Raw genomic sequence first — 17,376 nt, 5'->3', positions numbered from 1 at the left:
AGAGCAGACCATGAACTCCTTTGTATACCAAAGTATTCTAGAGGCCATCTGTCCAACAGCTAAAGCTTGGCTTAAACTGGGTCGTGCAACAGCACAATCACCCCAAACATATCAGGAAATCTACAACAGAATGATTGAAAGAGAAAAGAACGAAGGTGTTGCGATGACCGAATTTGGACAAAAATTCCTCCACAAGAATATGAGAGATATATTCAAGTTACTGCTGCTAAAGGTGGTTCGATAAGCTATTGAATCAAGGGGTGATGTTGTTAATATAAATCATTTTAGGACCAGAAGATTTTGCTTTGTCCCAGTATGTAAGATTACAAGAGGGTGTACTTATTTTGCTGCATGGCTGCAGAGTAAACTAAAAATGCTGGTGTTTTCCAGAATCTGCACTCAACATCATGAACTTTAGTCCCTTCCTAAAGCATCGTTTAAACCGTGTGCTGAGTATATTTAACAGACCCTCACTGCCATGTAGGGATGCTCGGTCCGGCTCCGGCAGGAAGAGTCCCTCCTCTGCTTCCAGGTGACGACCAGGACATCCAGACCCCTCTGTGGCTCCGCCCTGAGACTCTCCGCCTGTTGTACGATTAAAAACATGCAAAGACTCTAGCATTAATGCACGTACTTCACACACATAGATTCACACGCATTGAAAAACACAGGTATGGCAAATCAACAGCATCATCTCTGCATCAGTTCTTTTTATACCACTTCTTTTATTTCAGGGGAAAGATGACAGTGAAGAATGGGATGGAAATCTGAGGAAAGGGATCTGTGACAGAATAGTAAATGGACCCAATTCAAAGCTTTTATACATACAGTATATATACTGGCAGAAACATTGCTTTGCTTTGCTTGACCGGCTGGTGCTGCATTCTGGCAATGTTCAGCCTTTTGGAGGCTATTATAGCTTTCTCATGTTAAAAAACAAAGTTCTTTCAGCGGCCTAATCATATACACTTCATCCTATCTGAAACTACAGCATTTACCATTTAAATGAAAGTACCGCAGGCATGGAATAAAACTCCACTGAGCATCACTGAAGCTTTTTGCCTTCATGTAGCCTTCATGCCAACACTTTATATTACCATTTTGTATCTTTTATTTATTACATAATGTTAAATGTTAAACAAAAGAAGTCATACCTGCGGATCTCCATGCAAACGACTTCTCGGATGAGCTTCGGCAGCAGAGCAGATGAGGAAATGGAGGAGGCGAGAGAGCAGAGAGAGAGGTAAATCAAATTAGAGTCACTGTCTACGTCCGATCAGACCAGGAAGAAGAAGGAAGACGGTAGAGAAGATATAAGAAGATAAACTGGATAGGGAACCATCTCGTGAAAAAAAAAAAGCATCCAATACACAAGAACAATGAAGAAAGTAACGCTGTGTGAGTTCAAGTCACTTTTTACACAGACTGACTGAAGTCTGAGGAAACACCTGCAGCTGAAAACAAATCATTTATACTGAAATGAACACCGAAAACCTCCCATACAAATACAACTACCTCTAAGAATATGACCAAAGTCAAAGCTCTGTTTAGGTCACTAGATATTGTAATGCTTATTGTCTTATGATTTGTGGACCAATGTTACAACTTGAAGCATCTTTTAAGGGTCAAAATTACAGACATCATGCATAAAGTGTCAAGTTTTCTTTAATATTTCAGCAGTTTTGTGGATTTCAAGGTTTCTGTTTGTGCTCAGAGTGATGTATGCTGGCTGTGACACCACAAAGTGACTGTCAGCTGGCTGAACATCACTCCTCGTGAAGACAGATTTCACCATTATGTGGTTTGACAGAGCTTTCTGGAGCTGGGTGTGATTTACAGCCAGCTGGAATCCATATAACAACAACAACAAATATAGGTGCATTATTAGGGCTGTTTTGCTACAGATACGAAAATTAAATGAAAAAAAAAAATACTTTCAAGGGGCCAGAGTTCCTTGTAAGTATGCTAAATTAAAGTTGAGCAATAATTCTAGACTTACTAAAGTTCTTTCACACTGTTTCTTTGGACATTGGCTGCTTTTACACTCATTTTCAGTCCAGTCCTAATACCTGAGCCTTTTTTGTTTGTTTGTATATTGCACAAAATCACATCATTTGTTTTGTTTTCTTTATTTGAATCTATGAAGAATGCCAAAGATAACAAAGCTGAGAGAAATAAAATAGAAACCAATAGATGCAAAAATAGGTGATTCACAAAAAGCTATTACCTGAAAACTTGCATATCTCAGCGTGCTCTGCAGTTTGTCCTTTAGGGAACTGGACAAGTGGAGGGCAAAAGAAGTGTTTCTTTTCTAACAAAAGATCGAGAAATGAGGGTGGCTCAGGACTTTTTTCACAGTACTGCACTGTATTTATTAATGCTAACATCCTTCTTCTTCTTACCCATTTATACATGCTTACACTGAAGAAACTAGGGTCCAACAAAAAATATGTCCTTGCATGTCCTTGAGTAACATCCAAAGAAAAACTCAAGGATACACTGCACATAGATGTACCACGTTTGTCAGTTAATGGGTCTTTGGTAATAATTTTCTTGGCACACAAATACTAAAATAATTTGAATGAAAATGGTCAGATACAAGTAAGGGCTGAATAGGGTGAAAAAGCAGCCAATGTTGAAAGGAAAACTCAAACGATAAGAGGTGGTCATGTGTATTTTTGTCATGAGATACTGTGTGTTTTTAATTGCAAAAATCTTCCAAATACTTGATGTGATCACTTTAGTCAAATCTACCTGCTGCTGTCTCCTTCTGGTGACTCGGCTCCCAGCATGCACCTCTCCAGCTGGCTAGCCACGATCTGCCGCTCCTCCTCCAGCTCCCGAGTCAGCCGCTCGAACTGGAGCTCCTGGGGCAAGACATTAACAGCAGTGATTATAACCCAACATCCACCATGACGCGGTGATTTAAGCCTCTTCTTTAAGACCTATTTGGTGCCAGTTAGAATTAAGTGTAAAACCCATTTTGTATTCAGCCTGCGCGGCTTGACTGATTTCTCACCGTCTGTGAGCTCGCTGAGAGGCTGTTAAAGGGGGGATTCAAGATTTTAAACACTAAGAGTGTGTCCGGCACCTTTTAACAGCATTTGGTTCAGATAATGTAATTACACACATTTTTGAAACTTTTGGTACAAAGCACAGAGGTTTAAGCACAGAATGATAAAATGTAGACTTCATGGTAAAAATTCACCACAGAGGGTGAAACCAGATGTTTCCTTTTTCTTTTATCATGAGTATTCTGGGCACAGCCTTTAATTCCACATTACTAATAGATACAGTGACACAGCACTATATCTGTAAATCTGGGGGGTTTAAGCCCTTAGAGTGAATTGCTCAAGGTGGTGGCTGACCTTTCTTATTGTTCATTCCACTTATTGTTGTGATAAACAGAATAGTGTGTGAAATCTATTGAGCTGTAAATGCAGTTTACTTTCGAAGAAGATGAAGAAAACCAGAAATTATTCACAATTTAGTAGCTGGAAACAAACTTTGTGGCATTTAAACTTTAAAAATTAGCCTGCAAGCATTTTGCAAAGTCCTCACTGACATAATATACACAATATTGTAAAGGATTTTGAGAGAATTTCACAGGTGCGCGCAATTGAAAGTGTTTGATTGCCAAATTTAAATCAGTTCACCCAAGTCTGAGCAAACATTCGTGTCGTATTTTATGCCAAAGTCGCGGAGGCCTGGAGACAAATTGTCAACTCCCCGCCTCCACAAAAATAAAATAGATTTTCACTCCCAGTAAACGTAAAGCAATAATTTTGAGTAAACTGCAACTGAAATATGTAAAAATTTAAAGGTTAATTCATTCAAATACTTATGCTTGGCATAAACTGGATGCAAACCCATCAGGTGGATTTCATTTGACCAGATTTCATTACATTTAACATTTTATACCGTTTCATGGAAAGTTAATTAAGTGATTTAAAGTCAACATTCTGGGCAGAAACTATCTTTTTGATTGTGGCAAACACTGTTTGCAAAGGAAAACTGTGTATTTCCCAACAGGTTGGAGCGTGGTTGCTGGAGGTGGGGGTCCCGAGCCAGTCTACTCCTAGTGTCCTAATGTGCTCCTAAAATCTTTGCCAAATCAAACACTGGGATTATCAAGAACAGGGGTGATTTGTGACAGATGTAAAGAAACAAAAGTGAAAGGGAAAGTTTACCAGATGCTAGTGAGAGCTGGTATGTTTTATGGTTTGTAGACAGTGGAAGTGACCAGAACTGACAGGATTAGAAATGACTTAATCAGAGGTCGAGCTGAGGTCGAGCAGTCTGGAGACAAAGTTAGAGGGACAAGGCTGAGATACTTTGCACATGTGCAGAGGAGGGGAAAGTGGATATATTGGATAAAGGATGTTGAAGACAGAGCTGCCAGGCAGGAGGAAAAGAGGAGAGTGATGGATGTGAAGAAGACATGCAGAGGGTTGGTGTGACAGAGGAGGATGGTAGGGACAGGGGGAGATGGAGGCAGATGATTTGCTGTGCAGACTCCTAAAAGGAGCGAGAAGAAGAAAAAGAAGAAATCTGCACTGTAAACCTAATGGTTAAACATGCTGTTGCATAACGAATTTCGGTGTTTTGCACCTTTAATATTCATTATGATGTACAACAAAAGTACAGATGACAGTCACTGTTACAAAACTACAACAATTTAAAGTATTTAGTAAAGTGTAATGTGTATAAAATACCTTAGAAGGAAGCACAGAAAGCAACTTTTTCTTTTACCGGTTTGAGCTTCACAAAATGAGTGTCATTTAATTCAATTATATTTCACAGAAGACAGACATTTCTACAGCTAATATCTACCAAACTAGGCAAATCTCATCAAAACAGTCTAGATAGTTAAACATCATTAAAATATGAAAACTGGATTTTCCAGCCTCGCTCCTCAGGCTGCACCACCTGCTAAACAGGGGATGAATAATCATGTGTATTGTAGGTTAATGGGGCTCACATGCGGCCACATGTCCTCTAGTTTCCCCTAAAAACCCATCCAGTTTGTGACTATGGAGCAGTAAAATAACTCTTTTAACTAAAATTAGGGATTTGCATGATTGCAAAATGAAATTAAACACAGAAAACTGATGTTGAGTTCAAAATGTCCACAAGATTTTGTCAGCAGATCGTGTTTTGGAGAATTTTGACTACTGAAACACCAAAGCATTTAAATATACCCTGTTCACTGCCATCCCCAATAGATGGTTGGGTTCCAATACCTTGCTCAAGTTTATGAAATTGGAGCAGATGTTTATGGACTTTGACTGAATAGCAGGTATTGTTGGCACTAGCTTATTTGTATTCTGTAAAATAATACAGAAGCTTCCCAGTTGCTCCATAAATCATCCAGGAACCACAGCTGGTGTCATCACGGAGGTCCACTGGAGAATTAGCTGTCTGCAAATAATGTCTAAATATAAAACTGGCCTGCTGGAAAAATACACCTTCACAGGGAAACGTCACTGTGATTCATCCATCCATTCGCTTCCGCTTATCCTTTTTCAGGGTCGTGGGCAGTGTTGGTCAAGTTACTTTAACTAATTACTGATTACTTCCCCCAAAAGTAATCCCGTTACTTTACTGATTACTTATTTTCAAAAGTAATTAATTACTTAGTTACTTAGTTACTTTTTAAAAACACGATTTACAACCTGAATAGGTGATAAAGCGATAGATCTTTCAGCCCAATTCTACTTTTTCTGCACAATCCATCATACAAAATGTAATCAAATGGAAAAGTCCTTTTTTAAAACTTGTTTTATTAGTTTTAATCTTTTAACTTTATGCATCAAGCAAACATTTAATTATATGCAACATTCTCTGACTGGAAGAAATTTGTTTTAAACCTATTTAAACCTATTTTCTGCACATTCCAGCACATAAAATATATATATTTTTTTGTGTTTACACTCACTCTTTCAAATAGATGCAAGTAAAACACAGCAGAAAATAAATAAAGTCAAAGACTCAGCGGTCCTGTTGCTCTATTTTCACCTGTAAAGCAGGAGTTGGGTAGGCGCAGGTTTACCCTGGTGCATGTGTTACGCAGCGGTCAGTGAAAGAATCCGTGAGTTTCTCTGTGAATTTCCCATTACGTCGTAGCTACTCGGTGTTTGCTTGGAAGTTTAGGGGTTTTTTGCTGTAAAAAGAAGTTTTCTTCCCACGCACAATGCTAATGGACGCTAATGTTTTTGTCACTTTTGGAATCAAACTTAAAGTAAGGTCAGTACTTCCACACTTTAAACGCTGCACGCTTATACTCTCTCCCGCAGGCGATCCATTGTTGATCTGCACACAGCTCTTGTCATGAACATCGCACTTGCTTACGTCACTGTCATGAGACATTCTCGCAAAAAAATCACGGTTTTAGTAATGCAGTAACGCAGCGTTCCTACGGGAAAGTAACGGTAATCTAATTACCGTTTTTGCAATAGTAATCCCTTACTTTACTCGTTACTTGAAAAAAAGTAATCGGATTACAGTCTCTGGTCGTGGGGAGCGCTGGAACCTATCCCAGCTGTCATAGGGCGAAAGGTGGGGTACACCCTGGACAGGTCGTCAGTCTGTCGCAGGGCTAACACACAGAGACAGACAACCATTCGCACTCACATTCACTCCTAGTGGCAACTTTGGATTATCCAATTAACCTATCCCCACAAGCTGCATGTCTTACCTCTCTCCTCCTCCTCTTACCTCATGTTATGTATTTTCGTTGTTTTTTTTCCTATCAGCCTACCTTTCTGACGTGTCTCCCCAATGTGATGTTTGTGTTAAGTTGGTCAGAAGGTTCCTTTGTAAGTGCACATGCGCAATTAGCGTGCTGCCTGCTGTAACCCTAATTTCCTTCGGGATTAATAAAGTATTCTGATTCTGATTCTGATGTCTTTGGACAGTGGGAGGAAGCCGGAGTACCCGGAGAGAACCCACGCAAACACGGGGAGAACATGCAAACTCCACACAGAAAGACCCCGGCCTGATGTTGGAATTGAACTCAATTGCAGCAACAGTGCTAACCACCGTGCCACCGTGCTGCCCCTGTGATTCAGGACTTCATTAATCCAATAAATTTTCAGAGGCACCAAAAGAGCTGATAGCTGCAGCTCATTATGACACCTGTGGTTTGGGTAAAAAAAACCTCACTGTATCTCATTCAAATGCTTTACTCAGGTAAAGGACCTCAGCATGCCTGTAAGTAAAGTAAAAGTACTCATTATCTTCTGGATAAATCAAATTTTATTGAATTTTTAAGAAGTTTCGTTACAGTGGCATGTTTGTTTTCTAAGGCTACGTTCACACTGCAGGTCTTAATGCTCAATTCCGATTTTTTGATCAAATCCGATTTTTTTGTCTGCTTATTCACACTACAAATAAAATGCGACAGCAAACGTGCTCTAGTGTGAACGCTCAAAGCGGCCCGCATGCGCAAAACAAGACGTCACACACAACGCGCTCTGTATAGACCCAGAGCAAACAGTATTGTTTGACTGATGGCCCTTAATATAAAGACTTCAGACTTGACGTTTCCCAATTTTTGCTTTAAGTTATTTTGTTATTTACATAATACTGTAGATAACCTAATAATTATCCTTATTGCTGTTTAAGAGGAGCGGTGCTTCAAAGGATAGCTGCAGATTTCTGACAGAATCTGCAGGTTATACAGTACAAATAAAATGTTCACGTTTCTCCAACGTTGTCTTCCCAGCAGTTTCACTGGATGGCCAGGAAGCGTTCACGATGTCTTCTCCGGCACTGATAATTGGCGTCTGTCTTGTGTCAGTGACGTAAAAGACGGATTTAATGCGACATGACCCTTCAAACAGCAGTTGCTTTCTAAAACATCAGATATGTATCGGATTCAGTACCACATACGAAAGTGACCCAGGTCGGATTTGAAAATATCGGATTTGTGCTGTTCACACTGTCATACCATGATCGGATATGGGTCGCATAGGGTCAAAAAAATTGGATTTGATGCGCTTTCGCCTGCAGTGTGAACGTAGCCTAAGTGGATCAACAAAGAATAATGGATGACAGATGATAGTTCATATAGACCTTGGGTGATACTGAACTACGACAGACCTATGTGGTCTAATATTTGTTGATATCACATATTAGACCACAGATCATGTCATACAATAAGAGCATAATATGAAATAGTAGGAAATTGATGATATAGACAGAGCCTTGCATTTAAATTCCATCCACAGCAATGACACAAGCCCAGACATGTTTGAGGGGGTGTGTCTGATGACTTGTGCTGTGCAATAGTACAAAGTTGGCATCAATCCGATACCAAGTAAATACAGGGTCAGTATTGTCTGTACCAATAGAACAGTGTGTCATGATTTAATCATCATCTTTAATTTCCTTTCAGCTTTCGTTTATTTAGAAACTGGATTTTTTTGGAGACCTGGAAGGAAAATGTGCTTGTCCCTAAAGCACTTTGGGTCACTTTGTTTAAATGTGCTATAGAGTAGACTAAAATTAAAATAAAATAAAACAGAAAACAGAAAACAGTTCCGACATTTTTCATAGTGCAAGTTTGAGGTATATTTTTCATTTCTAAAAGCATATATATACACTACCAGTCAAAAGTATGGACACACCTTCTCATTTATTGGTTTTTCTTTATTTTCATGACTATTTACGTTGTAGATTCTCACTGAAGGCATCGAAACTTTGTTTACTACGTATTTCCATATGTGTTCATTCATAGTTTTGATGCCTTCAGTGAGAATCTACAACGTAAATAGTCTCCAACAAAACACACTGCTTTACAACATATGCAAGAAAACTATTCTTGCTAAAGGTGGAAACAACAAATGTGTTTTACCACTTGACTCCAAAACAATTGTTGATCCAAAATCTAACAAATGACTCCACCGACCATTGCTGGAGCACTCATTAGCTGTCCTCCATATGACAGGAAGAGCAAACAGTGGATAGAAAACACTCATTTGATTACATGGTGGAAATCAAGGCTTTAATAAAGGTGGTCGTACCAAATACTGACTTTCAACCTGGTTAGAAACTCTGAATCCACATCGTTCAATAAATCACTGCACCCATTTCACATTTTTCTAGCAACTTAGGAGAAATGAGGGATGGCTCAAGAGTTTTGGACATTACTGTATCTACCCATCCTACCAGTACAGTATGGTGAAAGTCCTTCAAATCATAATCCCTCATAAAAAAACAACAAAAAAACAAAAACAAAAGACCCTTAAATCCACACTGGCAGCTCTCCATCTGTTTACATCTCTTAATAAAAGCTTTTTTGTATTTGGGTCAGCGATGACCATGTGATGCACGGAGCCTTAACAGTCTCTTTAGTCAGATGGTGTACAGTGATTTAGCTAATGGTCTCCTCATGCTGGTTCTTTTCTTCGGTCTCGTCTGCTGTGGACTGAAAAAGTCTGTGTGTTTATCACAGCTGACTGCAGAAACAAAGCTGGCTGGATTTCAGAGTTAGCATGCTTGCTTCTGTAATCTAAGTAAACTCACAGAAATGAAATCTGTTAAAAGGCATTAATTCAGACAACTTAAAAAGCATTCCAGGCGATTTTAGACAGGGGACTGTTTCGCTTGGGGAACATAATAATTCAGTAATTCCCACAAGGAAATCGGCTACATGGCTAATTCTGCAGCAGTAATAAGTGTTGGTTTTTCTGCTGTATTCCCTTCCAAGCTAATTGAGTAGATGTTTGTAGGCTTGTGGGGCTAATGCAGCTCAGAGCTTGCTGCTACAAACTATTACAAAATGTTAATAATAATGATAAATCATGCAAACATGAAAAATGGTCTTTTGGTTTAAATCCAGCCACGCAGAGCTTATTTCAATACATTTGTTTTTAAAGAACTGTCATGTCAGTACAAGAGGTTTATCACAAGTTGGTATGATGGTGCTCCAAGGTGAGTCATGCAGGAAATTTGAATGAAAAATAAAAAATAAAAGCGGGTGAGAAACTAAAAATATCCTACAAAGCTCACACAATAACGGTAAAACAATGCAATACAATCAAACAAAAGTAAATGCAAATTAGTGATTTGCAAAAGTCGAGAAAAACCTACAGAGGTTTATAAAGAAAAGTAACACGTTTCAGATTAAGAGGAAGGTAATGACAACAGCAAAAGAGAAGCTCAAATATAATAGATGTGTGTCATTCAGACACGGTGCCTTAAGGGGACCTGCTGTGCTCATTTCCAGCTCTACAGCACGCTGTACGTCTCCGGGTTCTGCCCGTGACTGAAGCAAGTCTTTTTTACCTCCTGTCTCTTTAAGGCACCAGCACACACCCAGCAAACTGTAAATGGTACATGAGGACTGACATGATACTGGCAGCAACAAAGATTTCAGCAGGACAGCTTAGCTCAGTAAATATTGGGCTCATAAGCTGCTTATTACATCACATAATGGAGGATTTAATCATACACTCATAATATCCTTTAAACAGTATCTATATAGTTCTCTCTCCTGTATATAGGAACAGGAGAGGGAAATATGATAAAGGTCAACTGAAATGCAAAATACTGCCACATGTATGTATGTATGTATGTATGTATGTATGTATGTATGTATGTATGTATGTATGTATGTATGTATGTATGTATGTATGTATCTATCTATCTATCTATCTATCTATCTATGTATGTATGTATGTATGTATGTATGTATGTATGTATGTATGTATCTATCTATCTATCTATCTATCTATCTATCTATCTATCTATCTATCTATGTATGTATGTATGTATGTATGTATGTATGTATGTATCTATCTATCTATCTATCTATCTATCTATCTATCTATCTATCTATCTATCTATCTCACTCTTTAAACTCTTGCCATGTTTAAAATGGATCGACTCTGTTAATTTTGCTCTTTTCCAGGCCCAGTCATCCGTTTTCTTCTACTGGTCAAGGGGGCAGCAGTCTAAACCTAGATGCCCAGACCTCCCTCTCCACGACCACCTCCTCCAGCTCAGCTGGGAGGACATGTAGGCATTTCCACACCAGTTGACAGATTTAATCTCTCCAGCATGTCCTGTCTCTGCCCTGGGACATTCTTCCTGTAGGACTTGACTATAACACCTAGTCTAGGAGGCACCCAAGAGGCTTCCTAGTCAGATGCCCAAGTCACCTTGACTGCCTCCTTTCAATGTGGAGGAGTAACAGCTCAGCTCCGAGTCCCTGCTGAATGACTGAACTTCTCAGCCTATTTAATTAAGGGTGACTCTAGCCACTGCTTGGAGGAACCTTATTTCCACTTGTGTCTGCGATCTCATTTTTTCAGTCACTACACAGAGCTTATGACCAGAGGTGAGTGCAGAGGCGTAGACTGACAAGTAAGTTGACAGCTTCGTTTTTACACTCAGCTCTCTCTTCAGAACAAAAAACACAGGTACAGCGTGAACATCACCTGTCAGTCTCCCAACTGACTATTTGAGGCAGGAATTTGTCATTGACCCAGAGTGCACGCTCCACCCTTTTCAAGCTGAGAAACATGGGCTTGGACTCGGAGGTGCTGATTTTCATTCTTGCCCCTTCACACTCAGCTGAAGAACACCTCAGTGTGAGCTACAGGCCACCGCCTGATGAAGCCAAAGGAACCACATAAAATTCTTAATTCACTGATTCTTAATCAGTGACAAAGGGGAGCCTAGGTGTAGCTCAACACCCACTGGGAATAAGTCTCACTTACTGCCGATGTAGTAAGTGTGTACACACACACACACACACACACACACACACACACACACACACACACACACACACACACACACACACACACACAATTAGGATGTAATATATACACAATTGGGACCTGTTACTGTTCTGGCTGTTGACAGTAGTTTCTGATTTATGAAGAAATAAAAATAGATGTCCAAAATCCCCTTAAAAACATTATGACAGAATCAAATCTGAAATCTGAGCCTTTCTTTATCCAAAGTTCAAAGTTACATTTATTGAAAAGTAAGCAGGTTGCCACATAGTTGGATAGATGACACCTCGCATGTGTTCAACTGGGAAAGTTGAAGGGTGATATCTGTAATGGGAAGTCTTTTAAGTGTCATCGGAGCCGTGAACTCTGACAGCTCTGGGATTTTGGCTCTATCATGCGTAGCTGGCTCACTGCTGATTGAAAAACAATAAATATGTTTCCTTAGTGTTGATGAAATTCCATAAGATTGGAAGTTCAGAACTGGATGACCATCTCTGCTATACCAGTCATGGGTGATGTCATGGTAGCTGTGTCTGTGTTTTATAGGGTGTAATATGTACAGCATGCTCATCTATTTTATTTGATAACTAGTTGATATTTCACTATAAATGTATCCATATTTCATACAAAATATGTATTTCTGCTGAACCATTATATCAGTACAAGAGCAAATCTAAATTCCATTATAGCAAATAGCAACATGATCCCTACAATCAAGATCAAGGAGATGATTATTGATTGCAGGAGAAAGAAAACAGATATTCTGACACTTTTCATGAGTGGGGCATGTATGGAGAGTCTTGGTTTTCCTGTTCTGCAGTGTGGACCTAACAGACTTTGCTTTCTGATGATAGTCAGGGAGAACCACCTCACCCAAAAACTGATAGCATCTTTCTAATATTGCTCCACAGAGTGTATATTGAATGCTGTGTGTTTGTATGCAGTTTTACAGCTGTGCAGAAAGAAAAATGCATAGAGAGTCATCACCGCTGTCCTAAAGATCATCAAATGCCCTTTTCCCTCCCTGGAAGGTCATTAGAGTCTTCAGATTTACAGATTTCTTTGAAGTAATCTTTCCAAGTAATCCCAGGTAGAATGATTGTATATCTTTAAAAAACAATAATTGGGTGCACAAGTTTGAATTTATGTTGCATTTTCTTTAATCCACACAAACATATTCACACTTAAATCTTTTAATAAGTGATGCTGAAGCTTTTTAACTTGACAAGGCCAATTAACTCCTCTTTAGTAATGATGATTGACTGCAGCTTGCAGCACAAAAAGCATTTGTTTGACAGCACTCATTAGATTGACCAAGACTCAGAAAAATGAGAAAGTTCAAGGAACAGTGAAGATCTAAGAAGGAGAACTGTCCGAGGTCTGGAAGAAAGCCCAAACCGTCACCCACACATGACAGGAAGATAGATCGGTTGCTCCCAGGAACCACCAGAGCTCAAGTCTGAACTGGAAACTTCTGGAACACCAGCTGTCAAGCATGGTGGTGGCAGCATCATGCTCTGGAGCTATTTTGCTGCCAGTGGTACCTCCAAATTCTTCAACCTTATTATTAACAGCTAGATAGTTGACACTTGGACACAGCTGGATGTTCCAACAGGATAATGATCCATAGACTGCTTTATGCGTAAAGCTAACATTAAACTTCTGGTCCTCTAAAGTGCTGACTTCAACAGGTAGTGGTGATGTGTGTATATATGGATTGGATTAGAGAAAATCCAAAACACATTTAAGCTTGTGCACCCAATTCTTTTTAAAACATTTTTAAAGTCAGTAAAGATGTAAGCAGTAAAACCATTCCACGGTGGAAAACGAAAAGTTCAGAGAAATGATTAAAAGCCCCAAAAAACATAATTCAATTTCGATCTACATTTGACAACAGAGTTATAGTTACTGCTAATATTTTTATCTCTTAACATCCAACACTGCAACACATATTTGACAAAAGATAAGAAAGCCTAATAAGTACTCTTAAAATATGCAGCATGTATTCAGAGCATCAGTGCTGACTGTCCTCCTCTGCTCCTGCATCTCCTTACATCACTCTGGAGCAGCACAGAGACAGGGCAGCAGCACACAGCCCTCCTTATCTCAGCCTTGCCACGTCACGGCACATCTCGAGGGGCAAACAGAGCTGCATCGGTTCCATGCGCCCATCACCTCGTGATGTCTGGAAGCACGCCTGGCCCTGCCAGGCCGATGCAAAGCCGTGCCAGGCAATGTCTCGTACCAGCTGGGGGCCACTGGACGATTCGCCACGGCTTATTGGGAGGCGTCACTAAGTGTTTTTCTCTCTTTTCTGGAGTGACACCAACCGCAGACCTCTGTGTTTCACTCCTTCTCGCCATGTCTAATCATAGCCCGGCAGTTCAGTTTATCTGGACTGCATCTGTGATACCCGTGAAATGTTCGGCCTAGTTGTGCAGCTGTGACACGCTGCTGATTTTTGCTGAAACTCGCCATCTTAAAGAGTTTGTTAAAAAAGGCAGCTTGAAGATTTTCAGGCTCATTTGACCGCTCAGAGAAGACTTATTCTTGCTCTCACAAACGTCTGGCCATCATTTGGTCAGTGACGTAATGAGACATGTCAGACGTGGCAGTAAATTTTCATTATGAGACTTCTGTTTCTTTCTCGAGGCACAGAGAGAAATCATCAGAGGAGAAGCAGAGATACCAGCTGCTACACCCACAGTAGCCTCAATAAACCAGAATGCTATGCATCCACTTTTGTTTTTCCATGTCTCTCGCCCTCTCTCCACCCACACATGCAACCCGTATATGGGTTTAAACATTTTCAGTCTTTCTGTGCGCCCAAACAGGCACCTTTGATCGAAAGCAACAAGTTGTGTGAGTCGTTCTGCGAGGGCTCTGACAAGTCACTAAGCAGATGAGACAGGTGCAGGCAGCTGAGGTTCAATAAGAGAGTAAATAACTCCTGGAAATGCAAAGAACAGCCCCGACTGATGAGATCTGAAACAGTAACCCAGCGTGAATGTTCCTCTGTGATTTCTGTGAGACATCAAGAGAAATCAGTGTCCTCTTCCGCCACACTGACTTTGCTGCAGACTGCTAACCTCAGGCGTCCGTGATCCCGAGTCAACAAGGCAGGCCGCCGCAGCGAGCCATCGTGAGCTCTCCCTTTTCTAAAGCATGACAGCAAGCATGCATTCAAATCCAGGCAGATATCCAACACAAACAGCAAACAGCACTGTGGCTCGGATATCATTGGGATCATCTGAAACATCGGAGCAGGGAGGCGGTGGACGTTGACATAACTGGATTGACGGAGCTGGTTAAACCCTGCAGGTCACGTGAAGCAGGGAAAGCGGTCACGGTGGCGGCTGCCATCAATCATGCACGCCCAGATGATCTGCGCTGTAAATTTACTTTGACGTCAAAGAGTGGTCTTTTGGCTCTGAAACCAACCCAAGTGTGCAGAGCGCTGATGTGGCCCAGTTGTTGTTATTTTATTGGGCTTTTTTTTCTCCTCCTCTATATATCCTGAGATGACATTTTCTGAGCATGTTCTTTTTCATCACGCCATGCTGCAGGCTCATTCAGTGGGACCCTGCGTTTACACCTGGGAGCTGCCCCGCACAGTCTGTTACTGTCGGCTAAGGCAGCAGTTCTCACGCTGGGCGGGGTGGGGGATGACGAGGGGAAAAAACATACCGTGAAACTAGGCTGCATAAAGATGATTAAAGCAGGGGAACATATATAAGAGTTTGCCGGAGCTGGAATCCTTTTTTAGATGCCATTTCCTCTTGAAGTAAACTCTCCGATGGGGGTTGTTACACCAGCAGAAAAGCTGAAATTAAGAGAATCTCTGTATATTTCTAAACAGTGATAGATATGCTTGTTTTGCGTTCAGTAACAGGATGAAACTGACTCACTGTTTACTGACCTGCTTGGCCGTGCTAAAACCACTGAGAGTCCAGCATCACAGGTTCACACTGTGAAGAGTTTGAGGTTTGAATATTTTTTTTTCACAAGAGCTTTGCAGCTTTCATATGTATGTGTGAATTGATCAAGCCTAGAGCTCCACTGATGCTGGATATTTTGGTAGAGAATAAAACATTCTGGTATTGATATAGTAGCCCATAGCTTACACCAGGAGGAGTTTGAATATTTTACAGTGTTTTCACTGAGCTGTGTAGTTTGAAAGAGTTAACCTACACCTGAGTTTTACAGGCGACGCAGATAATGATGAAAAGATTCAGACAGGTACACCCCACGATTCAGTAGCTTGTAGAAGCATCTTTAGCAGTAATAACTTTAAGCATTTTCTGTAGGACTGTCGTGTCTCACATCACTGTAGAGGAATTCTGGCCCACTCTTCTTAGGATCATTGCTTCATTTCATTGGGGTTCATGCACAGCTCTCTTAATTGTGTCATCCTTTAAAAAACTTACGTTGATCACCCTGGGGACCAAAAAAGGTCCCGCCCCAAAAAGTGCAATAAAAATGTTATATACTAATATTTTTTACCACTTTAAATGAGTCAGTCTTTTAAGACTACTTCTGCCTGAAATATTCACATAAAGTTTTAATTATATTTTCGTTGTTTTAACCCTTTAAATCCCAGTTTTATTACATGAACGCCCTGTTTTTTTAGCCCCAAAAAACAAAAAAACTAAATATTTTCAAAAAAAAACATTTGAAGTAATATTTGATTGTTATTATAATTAGGCCTTTAGATGGACTAAAGATTGGCACCAAGAGTCATTTCGATCGCCTTTTATTTTTTTTCCAGGAGCGCATTTCATAAAATGCACACTATCGACCACGCCCAAAAAGTGCAATAAAAATATTAAATATTAATTTTTTTTTTCACTTTAAATTGGTCAGTCTTTTAAAACTACTTCTCCCTGAAATATTCATATAAAGTTTTAATTATATTTTCGTTGTTTTAACCCTTTAAATTACAAAAAAACTAAAAAAAAAAACTAAAAAACTAAATATTTTCCCAAAAAAACATTTGAAGTAATATTTGATTGTTATTATAATTAGGCCTTTAGATGGACTAAAGATTGGCACCAAGAGTCATTTCGATCGCCTTTTATTTTTTTTTCCAGAACCAGAAAATGGTCTCCAGGCGGCAAATGCTGCTCGTCGAGGCCGAAATGAGTGCATTCTCCCGGGTTAACTCGCGACGATGATCGGGGCATGTTGCGTCGGACTCCTTTTTCCAGCGCACACTTCCGGTACCACGTGACAACAAATACGTCATTTCCTGTTGACTAAAAAAAAAATGCACCCTCTCATGGTCCTAGGGACCGAAAAATGGTCCGCCCGATCAGCGGGCGAAGCCGCTGCTGCACGCCGGAGAAGAGGCGTCATTTCCGGCAGGTCTGTCCAAGCAGCCCGCTGTTTTCCAGCAGAGGTCAAATGTGAACCAAGGGCGCCACCCGGTGGACAAATAAAAAAATTACAACTCTAAGGCCTGTAGTCCAAAACGAAACCTAAGCTGGAGACCTGACTTTCCCTTTGACCGTAAATTTTCTGGCGTGAAAAATAGCGTTTATAATGGAAGTCAATGGGCCCAAAACGGTCCCTAGGGTGATCAGTGTGAGTATTTTTGCTGCTCAGCCGTGTTAGGCTGATTTAAGAAAAT

At 40.2% G+C, this 17,376-nt stretch overlaps 1 protein-coding gene across 2 annotated transcripts in view; it reads right to left on the bottom strand.

Annotated features, from left to right (window-relative positions):
- LOC308393345 (plakophilin-4-like) overlaps positions 1–17,376 on the bottom strand; it is an 81,939-nt gene that overhangs the window by 47,480 nt on the left and 17,083 nt on the right. For both annotated transcript variants that reach the window (XM_080877039.1, XM_080877038.1), the window contains 3 exons: positions 2,755–2,867; positions 1,155–1,189; positions 469–585 (listed from right to left, as the gene is read on the bottom strand). In XM_080877039.1, the coding sequence (XP_080733165.1) occupies positions 469–585; positions 1,155–1,189; positions 2,755–2,867 (265 nt within the window). The remainder of the gene's footprint in view (positions 1–468; positions 586–1,154; positions 1,190–2,754; positions 2,868–17,376) is intronic.

This window comes from Rhamphochromis sp. 'chilingali', assembly GCF_963969265.1.
Source record: "Rhamphochromis sp. 'chilingali' genome assembly, chromosome: 3".
NCBI lineage: Eukaryota > Metazoa > Chordata > Actinopteri > Cichliformes > Cichlidae > Rhamphochromis > Rhamphochromis sp. 'chilingali'.
Note: the sequence above shows the minus strand (reverse complement) of the source record. Positions and strands in the feature narration are given on the sequence as shown.